This window comes from Thalassophryne amazonica, chromosome 18 (assembly GCF_902500255.1).
Source record: "Thalassophryne amazonica chromosome 18, fThaAma1.1, whole genome shotgun sequence".
Classification (NCBI taxonomy): domain Eukaryota; kingdom Metazoa; phylum Chordata; class Actinopteri; order Batrachoidiformes; family Batrachoididae; genus Thalassophryne; species Thalassophryne amazonica.
The window spans coordinates 8,799,223-8,817,166 of record NC_047120.1 but is presented as its reverse complement, the minus strand read 5'-3'; the positions used below and the strand labels follow the sequence as shown (position 1 = coordinate 8,817,166).

Below are 17,944 nucleotides of genomic sequence, written 5' to 3'. Positions count from 1 at the left end.
TGGTTAAGCGAAAACCTCAAGCTAACCGAGAACCTGCTTGGAGCAGGTTTGCCGCACGGCGTAAGTTGCCGTGGCAGCATACCTCGGTGGAAACCTATCCACCTTTCGTAGTACGGGTTAGCCGGGAAGTTACTCCACACGTCATCAACTTACTACCGAAGTTACCCTGATAAGCCAGTAACCCCGCTTCGTAGTACAGGCCCCTGGGTCCATACTGTCTGAAATAAATGCAAGTCAATTCAGGGGTTTTAATTGCATTTTCTGAATAGTCCCAGTGTTCAGATTTGGAGTTACACGTCCTTCAGAAACACACAAAGAGAGACAGAGTGAGTGTGTGTGTGTGTGTATAAGGAGCTGACAAGACACCTAATCTACATGGTCTCAGTCCAGGCAGCTCAGTGAGGACCGATCTTGGCTGGCCCCATCCAGAGGAACCATAGACTCCCACACCAGCACCAGCAGGTCTCAGTCTGTTTAGGACGGACAGACGGACACCAAAATACTTTTGTTTCTTTCAAAAAGATCATCTAAATGTTTATTCAGGAGATAACTGGTTGAACCTGTGGTTAATTTTGTTTCTTGTGCAAGCAAAAGAACATTTTCAAAGTCAAACTTGATAACTAACACAAAGAACAAAACTTCATATGAGCACAAAGAGACAAGAGGCGGAATTCAGACATGACCATCTTTGTCTTTGGGGACATGATGCTGTTTCTGTGAAAGCTTCTTAGTTCTGACACACCGTTACAGCGTCTCACACTAACATGGTCTTCAGTTTCACTCTGTGGTCTTTGCTGCATCAGGCGTCACAGTTTGATGCTGGTGCCAACGATGGTTCAGTCAGGTTCTTACTGTGTGTTTGCCAAAAGTAAAAGTTCTTCCCTTTACAAAACAAAAAACAGTCTTCAATAAACACTTCTGAGGTGTCCAGAGTCCAGACTCAGACGATACAAAGCCGTGTTCTGCTGTCAGTGTGACTCCACAGACCTGGAAAATGTTCCTGTCAAACGTCCAGCTGTTTGTGGTTTCATAGCCACAGAAGACCTGCCCCACTTCATTTTGTCTTGGCCACTGAACGTTTACGAGGTTTTGTCGCGGGCCGAGTTCCGTCACGGATCACATCGCTTCGCCCAATTTCCAGCATGTGGTCTTTCCAGGACTTCAGCTCATTCTTGTAGCGGATCTTGTCATCCTCTGCCAACTGTGTGTAGACCTGAGACACAGAACAACGTTCTCAGTATGTAGACCAGGAACCTTTCAGTCTGTTGCTGTTCTAAATATATACACACACACACACACACACACACACACAGACACACACATACACAGATACAAACACACACGGGGACACGCACACGGGGACACGCGCACAGATACAAACACACACGGGGACACGCACATACTCAGATACAAACACACACGGGGACACGCACATACTCAGATACAAACACACACGGGGACACGCACATACTCAGATACAAACACACTGAGACACAGATACAAACACGCACACGGGGACACACGGACGAACACACAGGGACACACGGACGAACACACAGGGACACGGACGAACACACAGGGACACACGGACACAAACACAGAGGGACACAAACACAGAGGGACACACAGGGACACACGGACACAGACACACAGGGACACACGGACACAGACACAAACACACACACACCAGGGCTGTGAAATGAAAATTGAGAAATCAGAGGAAACTTTTTCAGCATCACCTGGAAGAACAAATCTCTAAATTAGTGGATATTTAAATGATCCTATATTCAACCTTTTATTTGACCTGTCAATGATGATGTTGAAATAACAGAATGTGACGTGGAAGTAGGACCTGGAATGATTTTCCTTTTAACTGTAAACCAAATTATGCATCAACTCAGAACAATTAAACTACATGAAATTTATGAAGACTGAAAAGACTGTTACAGCATTTTAAAAACCACAGCTAAAGCTTGGAGAATATTTGGAAAATCATGGTAAAATATCAGTAACATACCTTATAGTAAAAAGTCACATTCTTGTGTAAATTCATGCAGCATAAATCATTTAAAGCCACAATGTCTTTTTTTACAATGAAAGAAAGTCTAGATTAGCGAAAAAGGAAAGAGTCACATAATCTTGCCTAAAATCCTGTTTGAACAGCAGAATGTTTATTTTCCAGGGAGAGAAAAATTCCTACCGTGTTTTCCTGAAAGGGCACAGTTCACTTTTCCCGTTTATCTTTCAGGTGTGTTGATGAAGCCAGCGACAATTCCACAGATTCTTGTCCTTATAAGACTTTTCAAACAGTTTCAAACTTTTCTCTGTGCGATGTCGCTCCGTGACACAGACATGCTGCAAAATTCTTCTTTTAAAAACATGAACGCTCTGAAAATTTGTGATGTTCACATGCTACATTTAGCTTAAGTGCCGCACAGCAGATACACAGCAGCCACACAGCGTCGCCGCAGCAACCAACCAGTCCTGCTTTACGACAACTGTTGTAACAGCTACACTTTGAGTGGCATTTTTCCTCTGCGAAACTCCGCGGATCCGAGGAAACTGATTTGTATCTGTAACACACAGACCAGTGTCCGCGGATGTATAAAACTTACACGATGTTGTAAAAAAAGAGAACGCTTTGCGATAAGCATTTTAAAAACTCAGTGATGATCACGATTAAAGAGTACATCACTAACACCCCGTCCCCATGGTGAAATCCGTGGAATCCCGTGGATCCACGTAATTTTCACAGCCCTGACACACACACACACACACACACACACACACACACCCACACACACACACACACACACACACACACACACACACACACACACACACACAAAGCAGTGGCACAGCTATCTAACAAGTTAACTTCGATAACCATTCATCAGATACCTGGAAAGTTATCTTTTATGATGATAAACTGCTAAAAAATGTATCTTTATTACACATAACCGATAACTTTTAGTAGGATGCGGCCACAAGTGCCGCAGGGACTGCTGGGTAAATTCAAGGATCACAAACGCACAAGAACGCATGAAAAATGAATGAATAAAAAATAAATAAATAAAACCACAAACACCGTCATCTTTCAAAAGCAGTAAAACACAGTATTAGAAGTCAGTTTATCTCAGTATTAGATACACCGTCATTTACGAGCTAAAAGCTGCTGCTTTTTTCACACACTTTCAACCCTGTGGCTTAAACAACCGAAATATGTCCATTAATGCATTGTTGTTGTTGTTAGTTTCCTCGCTTGCGAGGATAGGATTTTTTTTTTTTTTTTTTAGTTTATTTTCTACAAGCCCTCTGGTGGCTGGAAAGTCCGATGCGGGATGCACAAGACCTGTTACACTTGGGGCAAATGAACACTTGAGTAGGCTGGGCTTGTGCTGCTGCCCGCTCTTTCTGTCTTTGACGCTTGTGGCGTGAGGCCTCACTTCTTTCTGCCTCAAACTTCAGGCTGGCGGATTTGATGCTGGAACGCCAGCTGAGTCTATCTGTAGCTAGATGCTGCCATGACTGATGCTGAATGCCTGCAAGGGAGAGCTGTTTCTTCAGCTGGTCCTTATAGCGCTTTTTGGGGGCCCCTTGGTTTGAGCTCGCCAAAGAGAATTTCGGCATGCGTGTATCATCCATCCTGGTTATGTGACCTGCCCAACGAAGCTGTTGTTTGAGTATAATAGACTCCATGCTGGGCAATTTGGCTCTGGTAAGGATGGCCTCATTTCAGACGTAGTCCTGCCACTTCATCCCGAAGATGTTTCGGAGACAACGCTGATGAAAGCGTTCCAGTAATCTGATCTGCTGCCGATACAGAACCCAGGTTTCAGCTCCATACAGGAGGGTAGGGACCACAATGGCTCTGTAGACCTGCACTTTTGTGGAAAGGCGCAGTGCATGATTCTGCCAGACTTTCTTTGAGAGTCGACCAAAAGAACTGCTGGCCTTGGCAAGGCGACTGTCTAGGTCCTTGGCAACAGATGCGTCGTTTGAGACAACACTACCGAGATATGTGAAGTGCTCTACTGCATTCAGGCTGGTACCCTCGATGCTGATTTGGGGTGGGGTATATGCTGTATGGGGGACCGGATGATATAGCACTTCTGTCTTTCTCAGGCTGATGGTGAGGCTGAAGGCTCTTGCTGCTTCAGCAAAACAGTTGACAATGTGCTGCAAGGCTTGCTCCATATGGGCGACGAGTTTAATCTCATCCACTGTTGTTCAGGGTCATCAGGCAGGCCAGTCTCTCCTCTAGTTTGGCCTGGAACTCCATTTTTTGTCTATGTCTTGCAGCTTGTGGACTTGTAGCTTCTTAAACTGTGGGCCTTTCTTCTTAGGAGGGGGCTTGAAAGTGAAAGCAATCTTGGAATGGACCAAGCGATGATCCGTATAGCAATCCGCGCTAGGCATCACCCTGGTATGTAGTACGTCTCTTCTATCACGCTGTCGCGTCAGAATGTAGTCCAGAAGGTGCCAGTGTTTGGAGCGTGGGTGTCTCCAGGTTGCTTTGAATCTCTCTTTCTGTTGGAACAGGCTGTTGGTGATCGTCAAGTCATGTGCAGAGCAGAACTCCAGCAGCAGGCGGCCACTGTCGTTACAGTTGCCTATGCCATGTTTCCCTAGCACGTCCTTCCATACATCAGAGTCGCGGCCCACTCTGGCGTTGAAATCTCCCATGATGAGGAGCTTGTCCTGGGTGTCGACGCGCTGTAGAAGGTTGTGCAGATCGCTATAGAAAGCCTCCTTAACTCCGATGTCGGCCTGCATGGTTGGGGCATACACACTAACAATAGTGGCAAAATCCTTGTTGTTGATGGGGAGCCGGAGTGACATGAGTCGGTCAGAATGTCCAACTGGCAAACTGTGTAACTTATGTGCTATGGCGCTCTTAATCATGAACCCGACCCTGAAAGTCGACGATCTTCTTTAGCCTTCCCTGACCAGAACAGTGTGTAGCCTGTGCCTTCCTCGGTGAGTGACCCTTGGTCTGCAAAGCGCACCTCGCTGAGTGCAGCAATGTCTATGTCAAGTCTTGCTAGCTCTTTGGCGACTAAGGCTGAGAGTCTTCGAGGACGATCGCTATTGTCTGAGTCCATCATTGTGCGTACATTCCAGCACGCAATTTTCAGGTTCTTTGTTTTTCTTTTCGCACTGCGTGTAGTGATGCCCGTTGGCAGCGGTGAGCCAACCGGGTCTAGTGAGACAAGCCATGTTAGACCACCTTTTCTAGGTCTGTCTCCATGTGGAGCAAGCAGGGCTATCCCTAAACAGGGCTGCTTGGTCACCCAGGGCCCTGCCGGATGATGCTGTTGTCTCGGGTCAGCAATCAAACGACTATAGCTCCTGAGCCGCCTGCATGCAGGATCGAGACTGCAGCTCCCAGTGCCATCATGCACCTGCTGTTTTCGCCTCTTCCCATCGCTTCAGGGCTTTCCTTCCCGCCTGCGCTCGTTGCTTAAAGTGGGGATCAGCTCGCGCACACCAATTCCACTCTTTAGGCAAGGTGGCACTCCACAGTGGCACAAACAAGCTGAGATGGCTGTGGCGACCACCAGGCTGTAGGTTTTACATCAGAGTGATCTTCTCCTAGCCTCTGGCTAAAGAACCTTCCTCGGAGGCACAGGGGCAGTAACCCAGGCTGGGGGTTTAACATCAGGGTTTTCCTTCCCCTAGGTGGACCGCCTTAACAGGGCTAATGAGTCCCATCTACCCCCTGCTATAACCCAGTCAGCTGGGAGGCTCGTGATGGCGGGAGCGCCTAGATCCCGTATAGGTCATGGACCTACCACTGCCATACTTGAATAAACAATATCTGTGTTGTAAAACAACAACAAAAACACAAAGCCAACCTAGTCAAAACCAAAGTGAGTGCAGCTCCAGGAAAACCTACCTGAAACAATCTAAAACTGACTGAAAATAAATCTGAGTCAATCTAAACCGAAAACAATTCATCTAGCGCAACGTAACTATAGCTTGTAAGGTAACAAACGGAATATCAAATCAAATTTATTTATTTCTTTATATAGCGCCAAGTCACAACAAACAAACAGTCTCCCCAAGGCGCTTTATATTGTAAGGCAAGAGCCATACAACAATCACAGAAAAACCCCAACGGTCAAAATGACCCCCCTGTGAGCAAGCACTTGGCGACAGTGGGAAGGAAAAACTCCCTTTTAACAGGAAGAAACCTCCAGCAGAACCAGGCTCAGGGAGGGGCAGTCTTCTGCTGGGACTTGGGGAATATAAAGCTAACCAAATCTAAATGCATTTAAAACAATCACAGTCGAAACCTTTATCACTATGAAAACAGATAAGTGTGTATAAAGCTAACTGAATCTGAAAGTAACTGAAAAACAGGTAACTGAACATAAATTAATGCAAAGATATGCAAATTGTTAAATGAATATAAAGCTAGCAATCTAAAATGTACTTAAAATCACACTATCTGAATCTAAAAATGTATTTATCACTGAACATAATTTCATGCAAAGTAATAGCTAAATGGATATAAAGCTAACAAAGTAAAATTGTAAAATTGACGTAAAATAACTATCTGAATCTAAAAACGTATTTATTACTATGAAACCAGTTAATTGTATATACAGCTAACTGAAAAACAGCTAACTGAATATAAATTCATGCAAAGCTATGTGACTAGCTAAATTAATATAAAGCTAGCAATCTAAAAATGTACTTAAAATAACACTATATGAATCTAAAAATGTATTTATTACTATGAAACCAGTTAAATGTATATAAAGCTAACTGAAAAACAGCTAACTGAACATATAAATTCATGCAAAGCTATGCAAATACCTAAATGAATATAAAGATATCAATCTAAAATTTACTTAAAATAACACTATCTGAATCTAAAAATGTATTTATTGCTATGAAAACAGTTAAATGTATATAAAGCTAACTGAAAAACAGCTAACAGCTAACTGAACATATAATTCATGCAAAGCTATGCAAAGAGAGAGAAGTAGAAAAAAAAAATCATACTTATCTTATACTTAATTACTTATACTTAAGTATTAATGCATTGATTAGCAGAGTAAATACATGTAGTAAATATGAATTCTTACCTGTTAGATTCAGTGGGATTCATCTGAAAAAGAATCGGACCTGAGATTATCCAAACAGTCAAAAACGGTGTAGAAACGTCCCAGTCTGTAACACATCTGTGCCATGACAGCTCTCTCCCAGAGTCTTGGCGATACAGTCAGTCACAAAGAAATAAAATTAAATAAATGTTAAAATTTCTCCATTTTTGCGTCGAGCAGACTACTTCTTTCAGATCCAATGGCGGGCGGCACCACCTTCAGGTGCATTTACAGTGATCGCTGAGATTTGATTGTACAAAAACCTTAACTCTGGCAGCCATAGTCATTTGTTTAAATGCGATTGAAGTAATCCAGTGTCCTTTAGATATTTAAATAAGTATTTTTGCACGATGTGTGATGGGTTTTGCAGCAGATTTTCTAAGGGACAATATTGTAACGTCCAACGTGAACTTGAACTACACTACCCACAATGCTCCCTGTGTCAACCAGCCATCACGTTTTGCGCTTAATGATGATGTCATCAGCAAGCGACAGCCCAACCTGCCATAAATAAACACACAACAGATGGACTAAAATGTTTGATTTTAGGGTTTACAAACATTTTTGACCGTTAAACTGCAGGTGGTTGGGTGTGACAGAGGAAGATACAGAGGACAGGGTGAGATGGAAACGATTGATCTGGTGTGGCGACCCTTAACGGGAACAGCCGAAAGACAAAGAAGAAACTTTGCTCACTTTACCAGCAAAAAAAAAAAAAATGTTATCGGACTGAAAGTTATCGGAACTAAATTTATCGGAAGATAATTGGTCCGATGATGGTTTAAAAACTTATCTGAAAAGCTAATCCACTAGCAAAAACATTAGCTTTGATAATTATCTGCTATCCGATTAGCTGAACCATGCCCACCACTGGTTCTGACCACAGCCAATCAAGACATGGGAGCAATAAATTCAACAAATCACGTGTAGATGCAGCAGGGACAGACTGAAACTGCAGTACCAGAGTATCTGAGGATCAGGATGGAGAAACACGTTTATCACACACGAGAAGGAAAACTGAAAAAAATTATTTTAAATACCAACCTGTCTCTGTTCACTTAACAGGTTCCTCCAGTTCTCCAGCAGAGACTTCAGCCTTTGCTGAAAGACACAAATAGACAACAACGGTGAACAGCTTTAACCCCAACAGAAGGTCCAGAACTATTCGCACCAACGCCTGTCAATAGCTTTAACCTGAACATAAGGTCCAGAACTATGTGCAGCAACCCCGGCCATCAGCTTTAAACCCCAACAGAAGGTCCAGAACATGTGCAGCAAACCCTGGCCATCAGCTTTAACCCCAACAGTAACATCCGGAACAGTATGAGGTAACATTAGACACGTTACACAATGCGTGAGCACAAACAGGGATCTCCCTCAGGCAGGATCTCACTGGGGTGCGAAGGATCTGAGCCATAAACTAAATGCCAATGTGGTCCTTATTACAAATAAAAGAATGAAGCCAGAACGATGGCGGTGCACTCATCCCCCACACAGGTGTGCACAGGGCACCTGAGGAGGACACCAAAGTTGAAAGCAAACCATAAAAAAAGCCAGACTGGAGTTAGCCAAAATGCATATAGACAAGCCACAAAGCTCCTGAGACAATGTCCTTTGGACAGATGAGACAAAAGTGGAGGTTTTTGGAAATCACATCGACTCTAAAACTGTACCTACAGTGAGACGTGGAGGAGGCTTGCTTACATTTTGGGGCTGCTTTACTGCATCTGGCACAGGGTGTCTGGAATCTGTGTGGGGTCCAATGAAATTTCAAGACTATCAAGACATTCTGGAGCAAATCGTGCTGCCAGTGTCAAATGGCTTGGTCTCAGTCGCAGGTCACGAGTCTTCCAACAGGATTATGACCCCAACCACAGAGCTAAAGACACCCACAGGACTGTGAAATCAGAGGAACATTTGCAGGGGTCTGGTTGGCACAGCCCCCCCAGGAGCAGAGGTCCAGGGTGGTGCAGCCCCAGAAAACAAAATAATTTTTTATCTAATGATATATTTTCAGCATCTCCTGGAAGAAAAAAATCTCAAAAGTGCATATTTAAATTATCTGAGATTCAACCATTCACTTGAACTGTCAATGATCATGCTGAAATACAGAATATGACATGGAAGTTGGAACTGGAATGATTTTCAAACCAAATTATGCATCAACGCAGAACAGTTTAACTACATGGAATTCATGAAGACTGAAAAGACTGTTAAAGCATTTCAAAAACCACAGCTAAAGTTTGTAAAATATTTTGAAAATCATGGCAAAATATCAATAACATATCTTATGGTAAAAAGTCACATATTGTGTAAATTCCTGTAAATCCATTCAAAGCCACAATGTCTTTTTCCAATGAAAGAAAGTCTAGATTAATGAAAGGAAAAAAAAAAGTCAAAATCCTGTTCATTTTTCCAGAGAAAATTCGTACTGTGTTTCTTGAGGGCACAGTTCACTTTCCTGTTTCTTTTATCTTTCAGGTGTGTTGATGAAGCCAGCGACAATTCCACAAATTCTTGTCCTTAACAGACTTTTTCAAACCGTCCTTCTCGTTATCTTCTCTCTGTCTGATGTTGCTGCGTGACACAGACATGCTGCAAGATTCTTCTTTTAAAAACTTGAGAGCTCTAAAGGTTTGCGATGTCCACATGCTACTTTTAGCTTAAGCGTCTCGCAGGAGCCACACGGTGTCACCGCAGCAACCAATCAGTCCCGCTTTACCACAAGTGTCGTAACAGCCAGGCTCGGAGTGGTATTTATTCTCCATGCAAGTTCCGCGGATCTGAGGAAACTGATTTGTATCTGTAACACACAGATCGGTGTCCACGGACTTATAAAACTTGCACAATGTCGTTAAAAAAAAGAACCCTTTGCGATAAGGATTTAAGAACTCAGTGACGATCACGATTAAAGAGTACAACACTAACACCCCACCCCCCATGATGAAATCCGCACGTGGATCGGTGGAGTTTTCACTGCCCTGCGTCCAGGAATGGCTCCGAACAAACACTGGACTGCTGTGACGTGTCCTATGAGCCGTGATGTAGATCCTGCTGAAGATCTGCGGAAGAAGTTGAAACGTGCAGCCTGAAGACGCCCTTCAGCAGCGTTCTCCATCGACTCAGTCATGTGCGTGTAGTTACACGGAGCCTGCACGGCTCTGCTCCCCGCGGTGTTCTACATGAGACATGCGGTGTACTCTGCGCGTGCACCAAACAATGGAACAACGATCTGTTACACTCAAGAACATGTTTCTGTCAGCAAAACAACAGTTCTGTACGGACCTGCGGCGTGGCTCCTTGTGCCTCCTGGTACCGCTCAGACATGAAGATATTGAATGAAGAGCGAGCACGTTTGGGCTTCCCCAGCATCTGTAACTCCTGAACACACACACAGTAACAGAGAGGAAACATCCAAGTTACATGAAGAAATCCAGGTATTAAACTGCAGTCATGCAAGTGGCCCTTTTTGTGCAATAAAGCAAAATGAGAGAAATTTCTCAGGTCCATTTTCTTGCTCATTGTAGTCACAGAAAGCATGCTTTCTCATATTGTCAAGATGACAGAACTATAACACACACAGTCTGTCATGTGGATTAGAACACGGTGTTATTACTGTTCCATAAAAACCAGGCTCACATTGGCTCTCACTGCGGTACTGTATCACTTCCTGTTCCGGAGCACAGCGGTGTTTTGCTGTATCTGTTAGCTGTTTAATCTGCGCAGTTACATTGATCTAGTTAACTAGATAACGATTTGTTTCACAGTGTAATCTTGACGTGCCTTAACTAAAGCACCCTCTCTGCTCACCTCTAAATTATATACACATTATTCACTTTGTGTGTTTTTAGGAATCCGCTAGCTTAGAGCAGCTACTAGCTCTTAGCCGGTTTAGCATGGCGGCTTCTCCTGTCTCTCCCGCACTTTTCTGCTCTGGGTGTGAAATGTTTAGTTATTCCTCGGCCTCCTTTAGCAGTAATGGTACTTGTAATAAGTGTAGCTTATTCGTAGCTTTGGAGGCCAGGCTGGGCGAATTGGAGACTCGGCTCCGCACCTTGGAAAATCCTACAGCTAGCCAAGCCCCTGTAGTCGGTGCGGACCAAGGTAGCTTAGCCGCCGTTAGTTCCCCTCGAGCGGATCCCGAGCAGCCGGGAAAGCAGGCCGACTGGGTGACTGTGAGGAGGAAGCGTAGTCCTAAACAGAAGCCCCGTGTACACCGCCAACTCGTTCACATTTCTAACCGTTTTTCCCCACTCTGCAACATAACCGCCGAGGAACAAACTCTGGTTATTGGCGACTCTGTTTTGAGAAATGTGAAGTTAGCGACACCAGCAACCATAGTCAATTGTCTTCCGGAGGCCAGAGCAGGCGACATTGAAGGAAATTTGAAACTGCTGGCTAAGGCTAAGCGTAAATTTGGTAAGATTGTAATTCACGTCTGCAGTAATGACACCCGGTTACGCCAATCGGAGGTCATTAAAATTAACATTGAATCGGTGTGTAACTTTGCAAAAACAATGTCGGACTCTGTAGTTTTCTCTGGGCCCCTCCCCAATCGGACCGGGAGTGACATGTTTAGCCGCATGTTCTCCCTGAATTGCTGGCTGTCTGAGTGGTGTCCAAACAATGAGGTGGGCTTCATAGATAATTGGCAAAGCTTCTGGGGAAAACCTGGTCTTGTTGGGAGAGACGGCATCCATCCCACTTTGGATAGAGCAGCTCTCATTTCTAGAAATCTGGCCAATTTTCATAAATCCTCCAAACCGTGACTATCCAGGGTTGGGACCAGGAAGCAGAGTTGTAGTCTTACACACCCCTCTGCAGCTTCTCTCCCCCTGCCATCCCCTCATTACCCCATCCCCATAGAGATGGTGCCTGCTCCCAGACCACCAATAACCAGCAAAAATCTATTTAAGCATAAAAATTCAAAAAGAAAAAAATAATATAGCACCTTCAACTGCACCACAGGCTAAAACAGTTAAATGTGGTCTATTAAACATTAGATCTCTCTCTTCTAAGTCCCTGTTAGTAAATGATATAATAATTGATCAACATATTGATTTATTCTGCCTTACAGAAACCTGGTTACAGCAGGATGAATATGTTAGTTTAAATGAGTCAACACCCCCGAGTCACACTAACTGCCAGAACGCTCGTAGCACGGGCTGAGGCGGAGGATTAGCAGCAATCTTCCACTCTAGCTTATTAATTAATCAAAAACCCAGACAGAGCTTTAATTCATTTGAAAGCTTGACTCTTAGTCTTGTCCATCCAAATTGGAAGTCCCAAAAAACAGTTTTATTTGTTATTATCTATCGTCCACCTGGTCGTTACTGTGAGTTTCTCTGTGAATTTTCAGACCTTTTGTCTGACTTAGTGCTTAGCTCAGATAAGATAATTATAGTGGGCGATTTTAACATCCACACAGATGCTGAGAATGACAGCCTCAACACTGCAGTTAATCTATTGTTAGACTCGATTGGCTTTGCTCAAAATGTAAATGAGTCCACCCACCACTTAATCATACCTTAGATCTTGTTCTGACTTATGGTATGGAAACTGAAGACTTAACAGTATTCCCTGAAAACCCCCTTCTGTCTGATCATTTCTTAATAACATTTACTCTGATGGACCACCCAGCAGTGGGGAATAAGTTTCATTACAGTAGAAGTCATTCAGAAAGCGCTGTAACTATGTTCTCCAATGCCATATACCAACACAGGGCAGAGTAGCTACCTAAACTCTGTGAGTGAGATAGATTATCTCGTCAATAGTTTTATATCCTCTTTGAGGACAACTTTGGATGCTGTAGCTCCTCTGAAAAAGAGAGCCTTAAATCAGAAGTGCCTGACTCCATGGTATAACTCACAAACCCGCAGCTTAAAGCAGATAACCCGTAAGTTGGAGAGGAAATGGTGTCTCACTAATTTAGAAGATCTTCACTTAGCCTGGAAAAAGTCTGTTGCTCTATAAAAAAAAAGCCTCCGTAAAGCTAGGACATCTTACTACTCATCACTAATTGAAGAAAATAAGAACAACCCCAGGTTTATTTTCAGCACTGTAGCCAGGCTGACAGTCAGAACTCTATTGAGCTGAGTATTCCTTTAACTTTAACTAGTAATGACTTCATGACTTTATTTGCTAATAAAATTTTAACAGAGAAAAAATTACTCATAACCATCCCAAAGACGTATCGTTATCTTTGGCTGCTTTCAGTGATGCCGGTATTTGGTTAGACTCTTTCTCTCTGATTGTTCTGTCTGAGTTATTTTCATTAGTTACTTCCTCCAAACCATCAACATGTCAATTAGACCCCATTCCTACCAGGCTGCTCAAGGAAGCCCTACCATTAATTAATGCTTCGATCTTAAATATGATCAATCTATCTTTATTAGTTGGCTATGTACCACAGACTTTTAAGGTGGCAGTAATTAAACCATTACTTAAAAAGCCATCACTTGACCCAGCTATCTTAGCTAATTATAGGTCAATCTCCAACCTTCCTTTTCTCTCAAAAATTCTTGAAAGGGTAGTTGTAAAACAGCTAACTGATCATCTGCAGAGGAATGGTCTATTTGAAGAGTTTCAGTCAGGGTTTAGAATTCATCATAGTACAGAAACAGCATTAGTGAAGGTTACAAATGATCTTCTTATGGCCTCAGACAGTGGACTCATCTCTGTGCTTGTTCTGTTAGACCTCAGTGCTGCTTTTGATACTGTTGACCATAAAATTTTATTACAGAGATTAGAGCATGCCATAGGTATTAAAGGCACTGCGCTGCGGTGGTTTGAATCATATTTATCTAACAGATTACAATTTGTTCATGTAAATGGAGAATCTTCTTCACAGACTAAAGTTAATTATGGAGTTCCACAAGGTTCTGTGCTAGGACCAATTTTATTCACTTTATACATGCTTCCCTTAGGCAGTATTATTAGACAGCATTGCTTAAATTTTCATTGTTACGCAGATGATACCCAGCTTTATCTATCCATGAAGCCAGAGGACACACACCAATTAGCTAAACTGCAGGATTGTCTTACAGACATAAAGACATGGATGACCTCTAATTTCCTGCTTTTAAACTCAGATAAAACTGAAGTTATTGTACTTGGCCCCACAAATCTTAGAAACATGGTGTCTAACCAGATCCTTACTCTGGATGGCATTATCCTGACCTCTAGTAACACTGTGAGAAATCTTGGAGTCATTTTGATCAGGATATGTCATTCAATGCGCATATTAAACAAATATGTAGGACTGCTTTTTTGCATTTGCGCAATATCTCTAAAATTAGAAAGGTCTTGTCTCAGAGTGATGCTGAAAAACTAATTCATGCATTTATTTCCTCTAGGCTGGACTATTGTAATTCATTATTATCAGGTTGTCCTAAAAGTTCCCTGAAAAGCCTTCAGTTAATTCAAAATGCTGCAGCTAGAGTACTGACAGGGTCTAGAAGGAGAGAGCATATTTCACCCATATTGGCTTCTCTTCATTGGCTTCCTGTTAATTCTAGAATAGAATTTAAAATTCTTCTTCTTACTTATAAGGTTTTGAATAATCAGGTCCCATCTTATCTTAGAGACCTCATAGTACCATATCACCCCAATAGAGCGCTTCGCTCTCAGACTGCAGCTTACTTGTAGTTCCTAGGTTTGTAAGAGTAGAATGGGGGGCAGAGCCTTCAGCTTTCAGGCTCCTCTCCTCTGGAACCAGCTCCCAATTCGGATCAGGGAGACAGACACCCTCTCTACTTTTAAGATTAGGCTTAAAACTTTTCCTTTATGCAACCATAGATAAGAACTTTTGGTCAGCACCAAGGTGCTTCTGGCGGACCGTGAGGCACCTCAGAAGGGGAAAACAGGGAACCATCCAAGCTGTCTACAGTAAGGATGGGACTCTGTTGATCTCAACTGAGGATGTAATCCACCACTGGAAGGAACACTTTGAGGAATTCCTGCATCAGTCCGGAGTGCCCTCTATTGTAGGGGCAGAGCTGGAAGCTGATGGAGGATTGTCATCAATTTCCCTGGTGGAAGTCACTGAGGTAGTCAAACAATTCCGCAGTGGTAAGGCCCTGGGGTTGATGAGATCTGTCCAGAAATGCTGAAGGCTCTGGGTGTGGAGGGAATGTCTTGGATGAGACGTTTCTTCAACATTGCGTTGAGGTCTGGGACAGTGCCAAAGGAGTGGCAAACTGAGGTGGTGGTCCCCATATTTAAAAAGGGGGACCAGAGTGTGTGCCAATTACAGGGGCATCACACTACTCAGCCTCCCTGGTAAAGTCTACTCCAGGTTGCTGGAAAGGAGGCTTCGGCTGATAGTCGAACCTCTGGTTGAAGAGGAACAATGTGGGTTCTGTCCTGGTCTAGGAACAACCGACCAGCTCTTCACTCTCACAAGGATCCTACAGGATGCCTGGAAGTATGACTACCCAGTCTACATGTGTTTTGTGGGCTTGGAGAAGGCGTATGATCGGGTACCCCGGGAGATACTGTGGGAGGTTCTGTGGGAGTATGGAGTGAGGGGGTCCCTTCTCAGGGCCATCCAATCTCTGTACTCACAAAGCGAGAGCTGTGTTCGGGTGCTCGGCAGTACATCGGACTCTTCCGGTGGGGGTTGGCTTCCGACAGGGCTGTGCCGCATTCCTGTTTGTGATATTCATGGACAGGATATCGAGGAGTAGTCAGGGAGGGGGTTCCAGAAGATGTGGTCTTGTTTGCTTCATCAGCCTCCAACACTCACTGGATTGGTTCGCAGCCAAGTGTGAAGCAGCTGGGATAAGGATCAGCACCACTAAATCTGAGGACATGGTTCTCAGCAGGAAACCGATGGATTGCTTACTCCGGGTAGGGAATGCAGTCTTGCCCCAAGTGAAGGAGTTCAAGTTCCTCGGGTTCTTGTTCACGAATGAGCGGATAATGGAGCGTGAGATTAGCCGGCGAATCGGCACAGCAGGGGCAGCATTGCAGTCGCACTATGGTACTGTTGTGACGAAAAGGGAGCTGAGCCAAAAGGCAAAGCTCTCGATCTACCGGTCAATCTTTGTTCCTACGCTCACCTATGGTCATGAGGGTTGGGTCATGACTGAAAGAACTGAAGATCATGGGCACAAGCGGCCAAAATGGGCTTCCTGTCATCCGTGGGGAACTCGGAGTAGAGCCACTGTTCTTTCACGTTGAAAGAAGCCAGCTGAGGTGGTTCAGGCATCTGGTAAGGATGTCCCCTGGGCGCCTCACTAGGGAGGTGTTCCAGGCACGTCCATCTGGGAGGAGACCCCGGGAAAGACCCAGGACTAGGTGGAGAGATTATATCTCCACACTGGCCACACCTCAGGATCCCCCAGTCAGAGGTGATCAATGCGACCTGGGAAAGGGAAGTCTGGGGTCCTCTGCTGGAGCTGTAGCCATAGCCCCGTGACCCGATCCCGGATAAAGGTCCTGTCACACCTTGACGATTTAGCCTGCGTATGCTGGCCGTATTAAAAACTGTGGCACACACTGGCGTATGTCTAATAAATTAATGCAGCTGTCACACCTTGATTATCCAGCGTGTTTTGACAGTCCCGTTTACACCCAGTGGTTTGGGTCGGTACTGCAACGTGTGGTGCACGCCAGAAACAGAGTAATAAAATCTTATTTTATTTTTTTATCTTGGCGGACCATTTTCATTGTGTACAGAAATGCCGATGAGTGGACTGGCTGCGGAAAACTCTGCCGTGAATGAATGGAGGGCTGTATGTCTTAACCTTTAAAGCGCCGAGCAGCGGCTTTCAGGTACACTGATCAGACCTGATCAGGTCATCACAGACCTGAATAATAAAACACTGTGATGAGTTAAACTTTTAGTTTAACAGTCGACCGCGATCACGTATGATCTGAAAAAGTGCTGCGTGATCTGTCAGTGTGGTGATCACCGACAGCCACGGCACTTTAAATGTTTAAACAGCACATTAATAAGGTGTGATCACCCTGATCGATCGATCAGGTCATCGATCACACCACAGAGACGGCTTTAAAAGTTTAATCATCACAGCACTTCTGTGTGATCAGAGCACACGGCACAAGCATGAAACACGCACCTGCAGCAGAAAAAAACACAGAGGAACTTGCTTTAAAACGCTATGTTTCCAGCCACAAATTAAAGGATTTTCCGAAGTTATTATCAAAAGTCAGGAGCTTTATGTGGATTCATGTCCGTCTGTAATGGTGAACTGGACTGAAATGAACGGTCAGACTATTCTATTTTCTGTGTGTAAATGAAACAGTCGTTCTGCATACGGACCGCAGCTTTCAGCCAATCAGTGGCCAGCATTAATGGACGGATGAGTCAATTACAAGAAACGTCTGCCAACAATCACAGAACTTACCTATAACTTATGTCCAGTATGTGCAGGATGTGTGAGTCGCACGCTGGCACTCATTGAAACTTTTCAGCATGCCCAAACTTTTTGAGGAGCTCAGCTTATCAGGACATACGTACATCAGTGAGCTTCAACGTGCATCAACTTGCTCTTAACTTATTTAAAAAAAAAAAAAAAAAAAAAAAAAAAAAACTTACCCTTAACTTATTGGACTCATGCCAGTGTTTTTAATATGGTCAGCATACGCTGGTTAACTCCTCATGGTGGGACAGGGCCTTAAGCAGTTGAAGATGAGTGAGTGAGTGACTGAGTGTGTGTTAATTTACTGTCTTAAGCATGGTTTACACAGACGGTTTTGTCGGCGGGTAGTACGTAGACCGAAGTTCGCAGTAGTTCCGGCTGTTTTCACGGTGGAAAGGGGCGGAGCATTTTGCCGGCATTTTGACCACCGTACTAGCCGCAAAT

General features: G+C 43.9%; 1 protein-coding gene across 2 annotated transcripts in view; it reads right to left on the bottom strand.

Annotated features, from left to right (window-relative positions):
- Positions 1-353: 353 nt before the first annotated feature.
- The window catches only part of tfam (transcription factor A, mitochondrial), a 68,563-nt gene continuing 50,972 nt past the window's right edge, over positions 354-17,944 (bottom strand). The window contains exons 5-7 of one of the 2 annotated variants that reach the window (XM_034193904.1): positions 10,401-10,496; positions 8,160-8,216; positions 354-1,213 (exon numbers count right to left, since the gene is read on the bottom strand). In XM_034193904.1, the coding sequence (XP_034049795.1) occupies positions 1,055-1,213; positions 8,160-8,216; positions 10,401-10,496 (312 nt within the window). In that variant the 3' untranslated portion in view covers positions 354-1,054. The remainder of the gene's footprint in view (positions 1,214-8,159; positions 8,217-10,400; positions 10,497-17,944) is intronic. The other variant, XM_034193903.1, reaches the window with a different exon arrangement.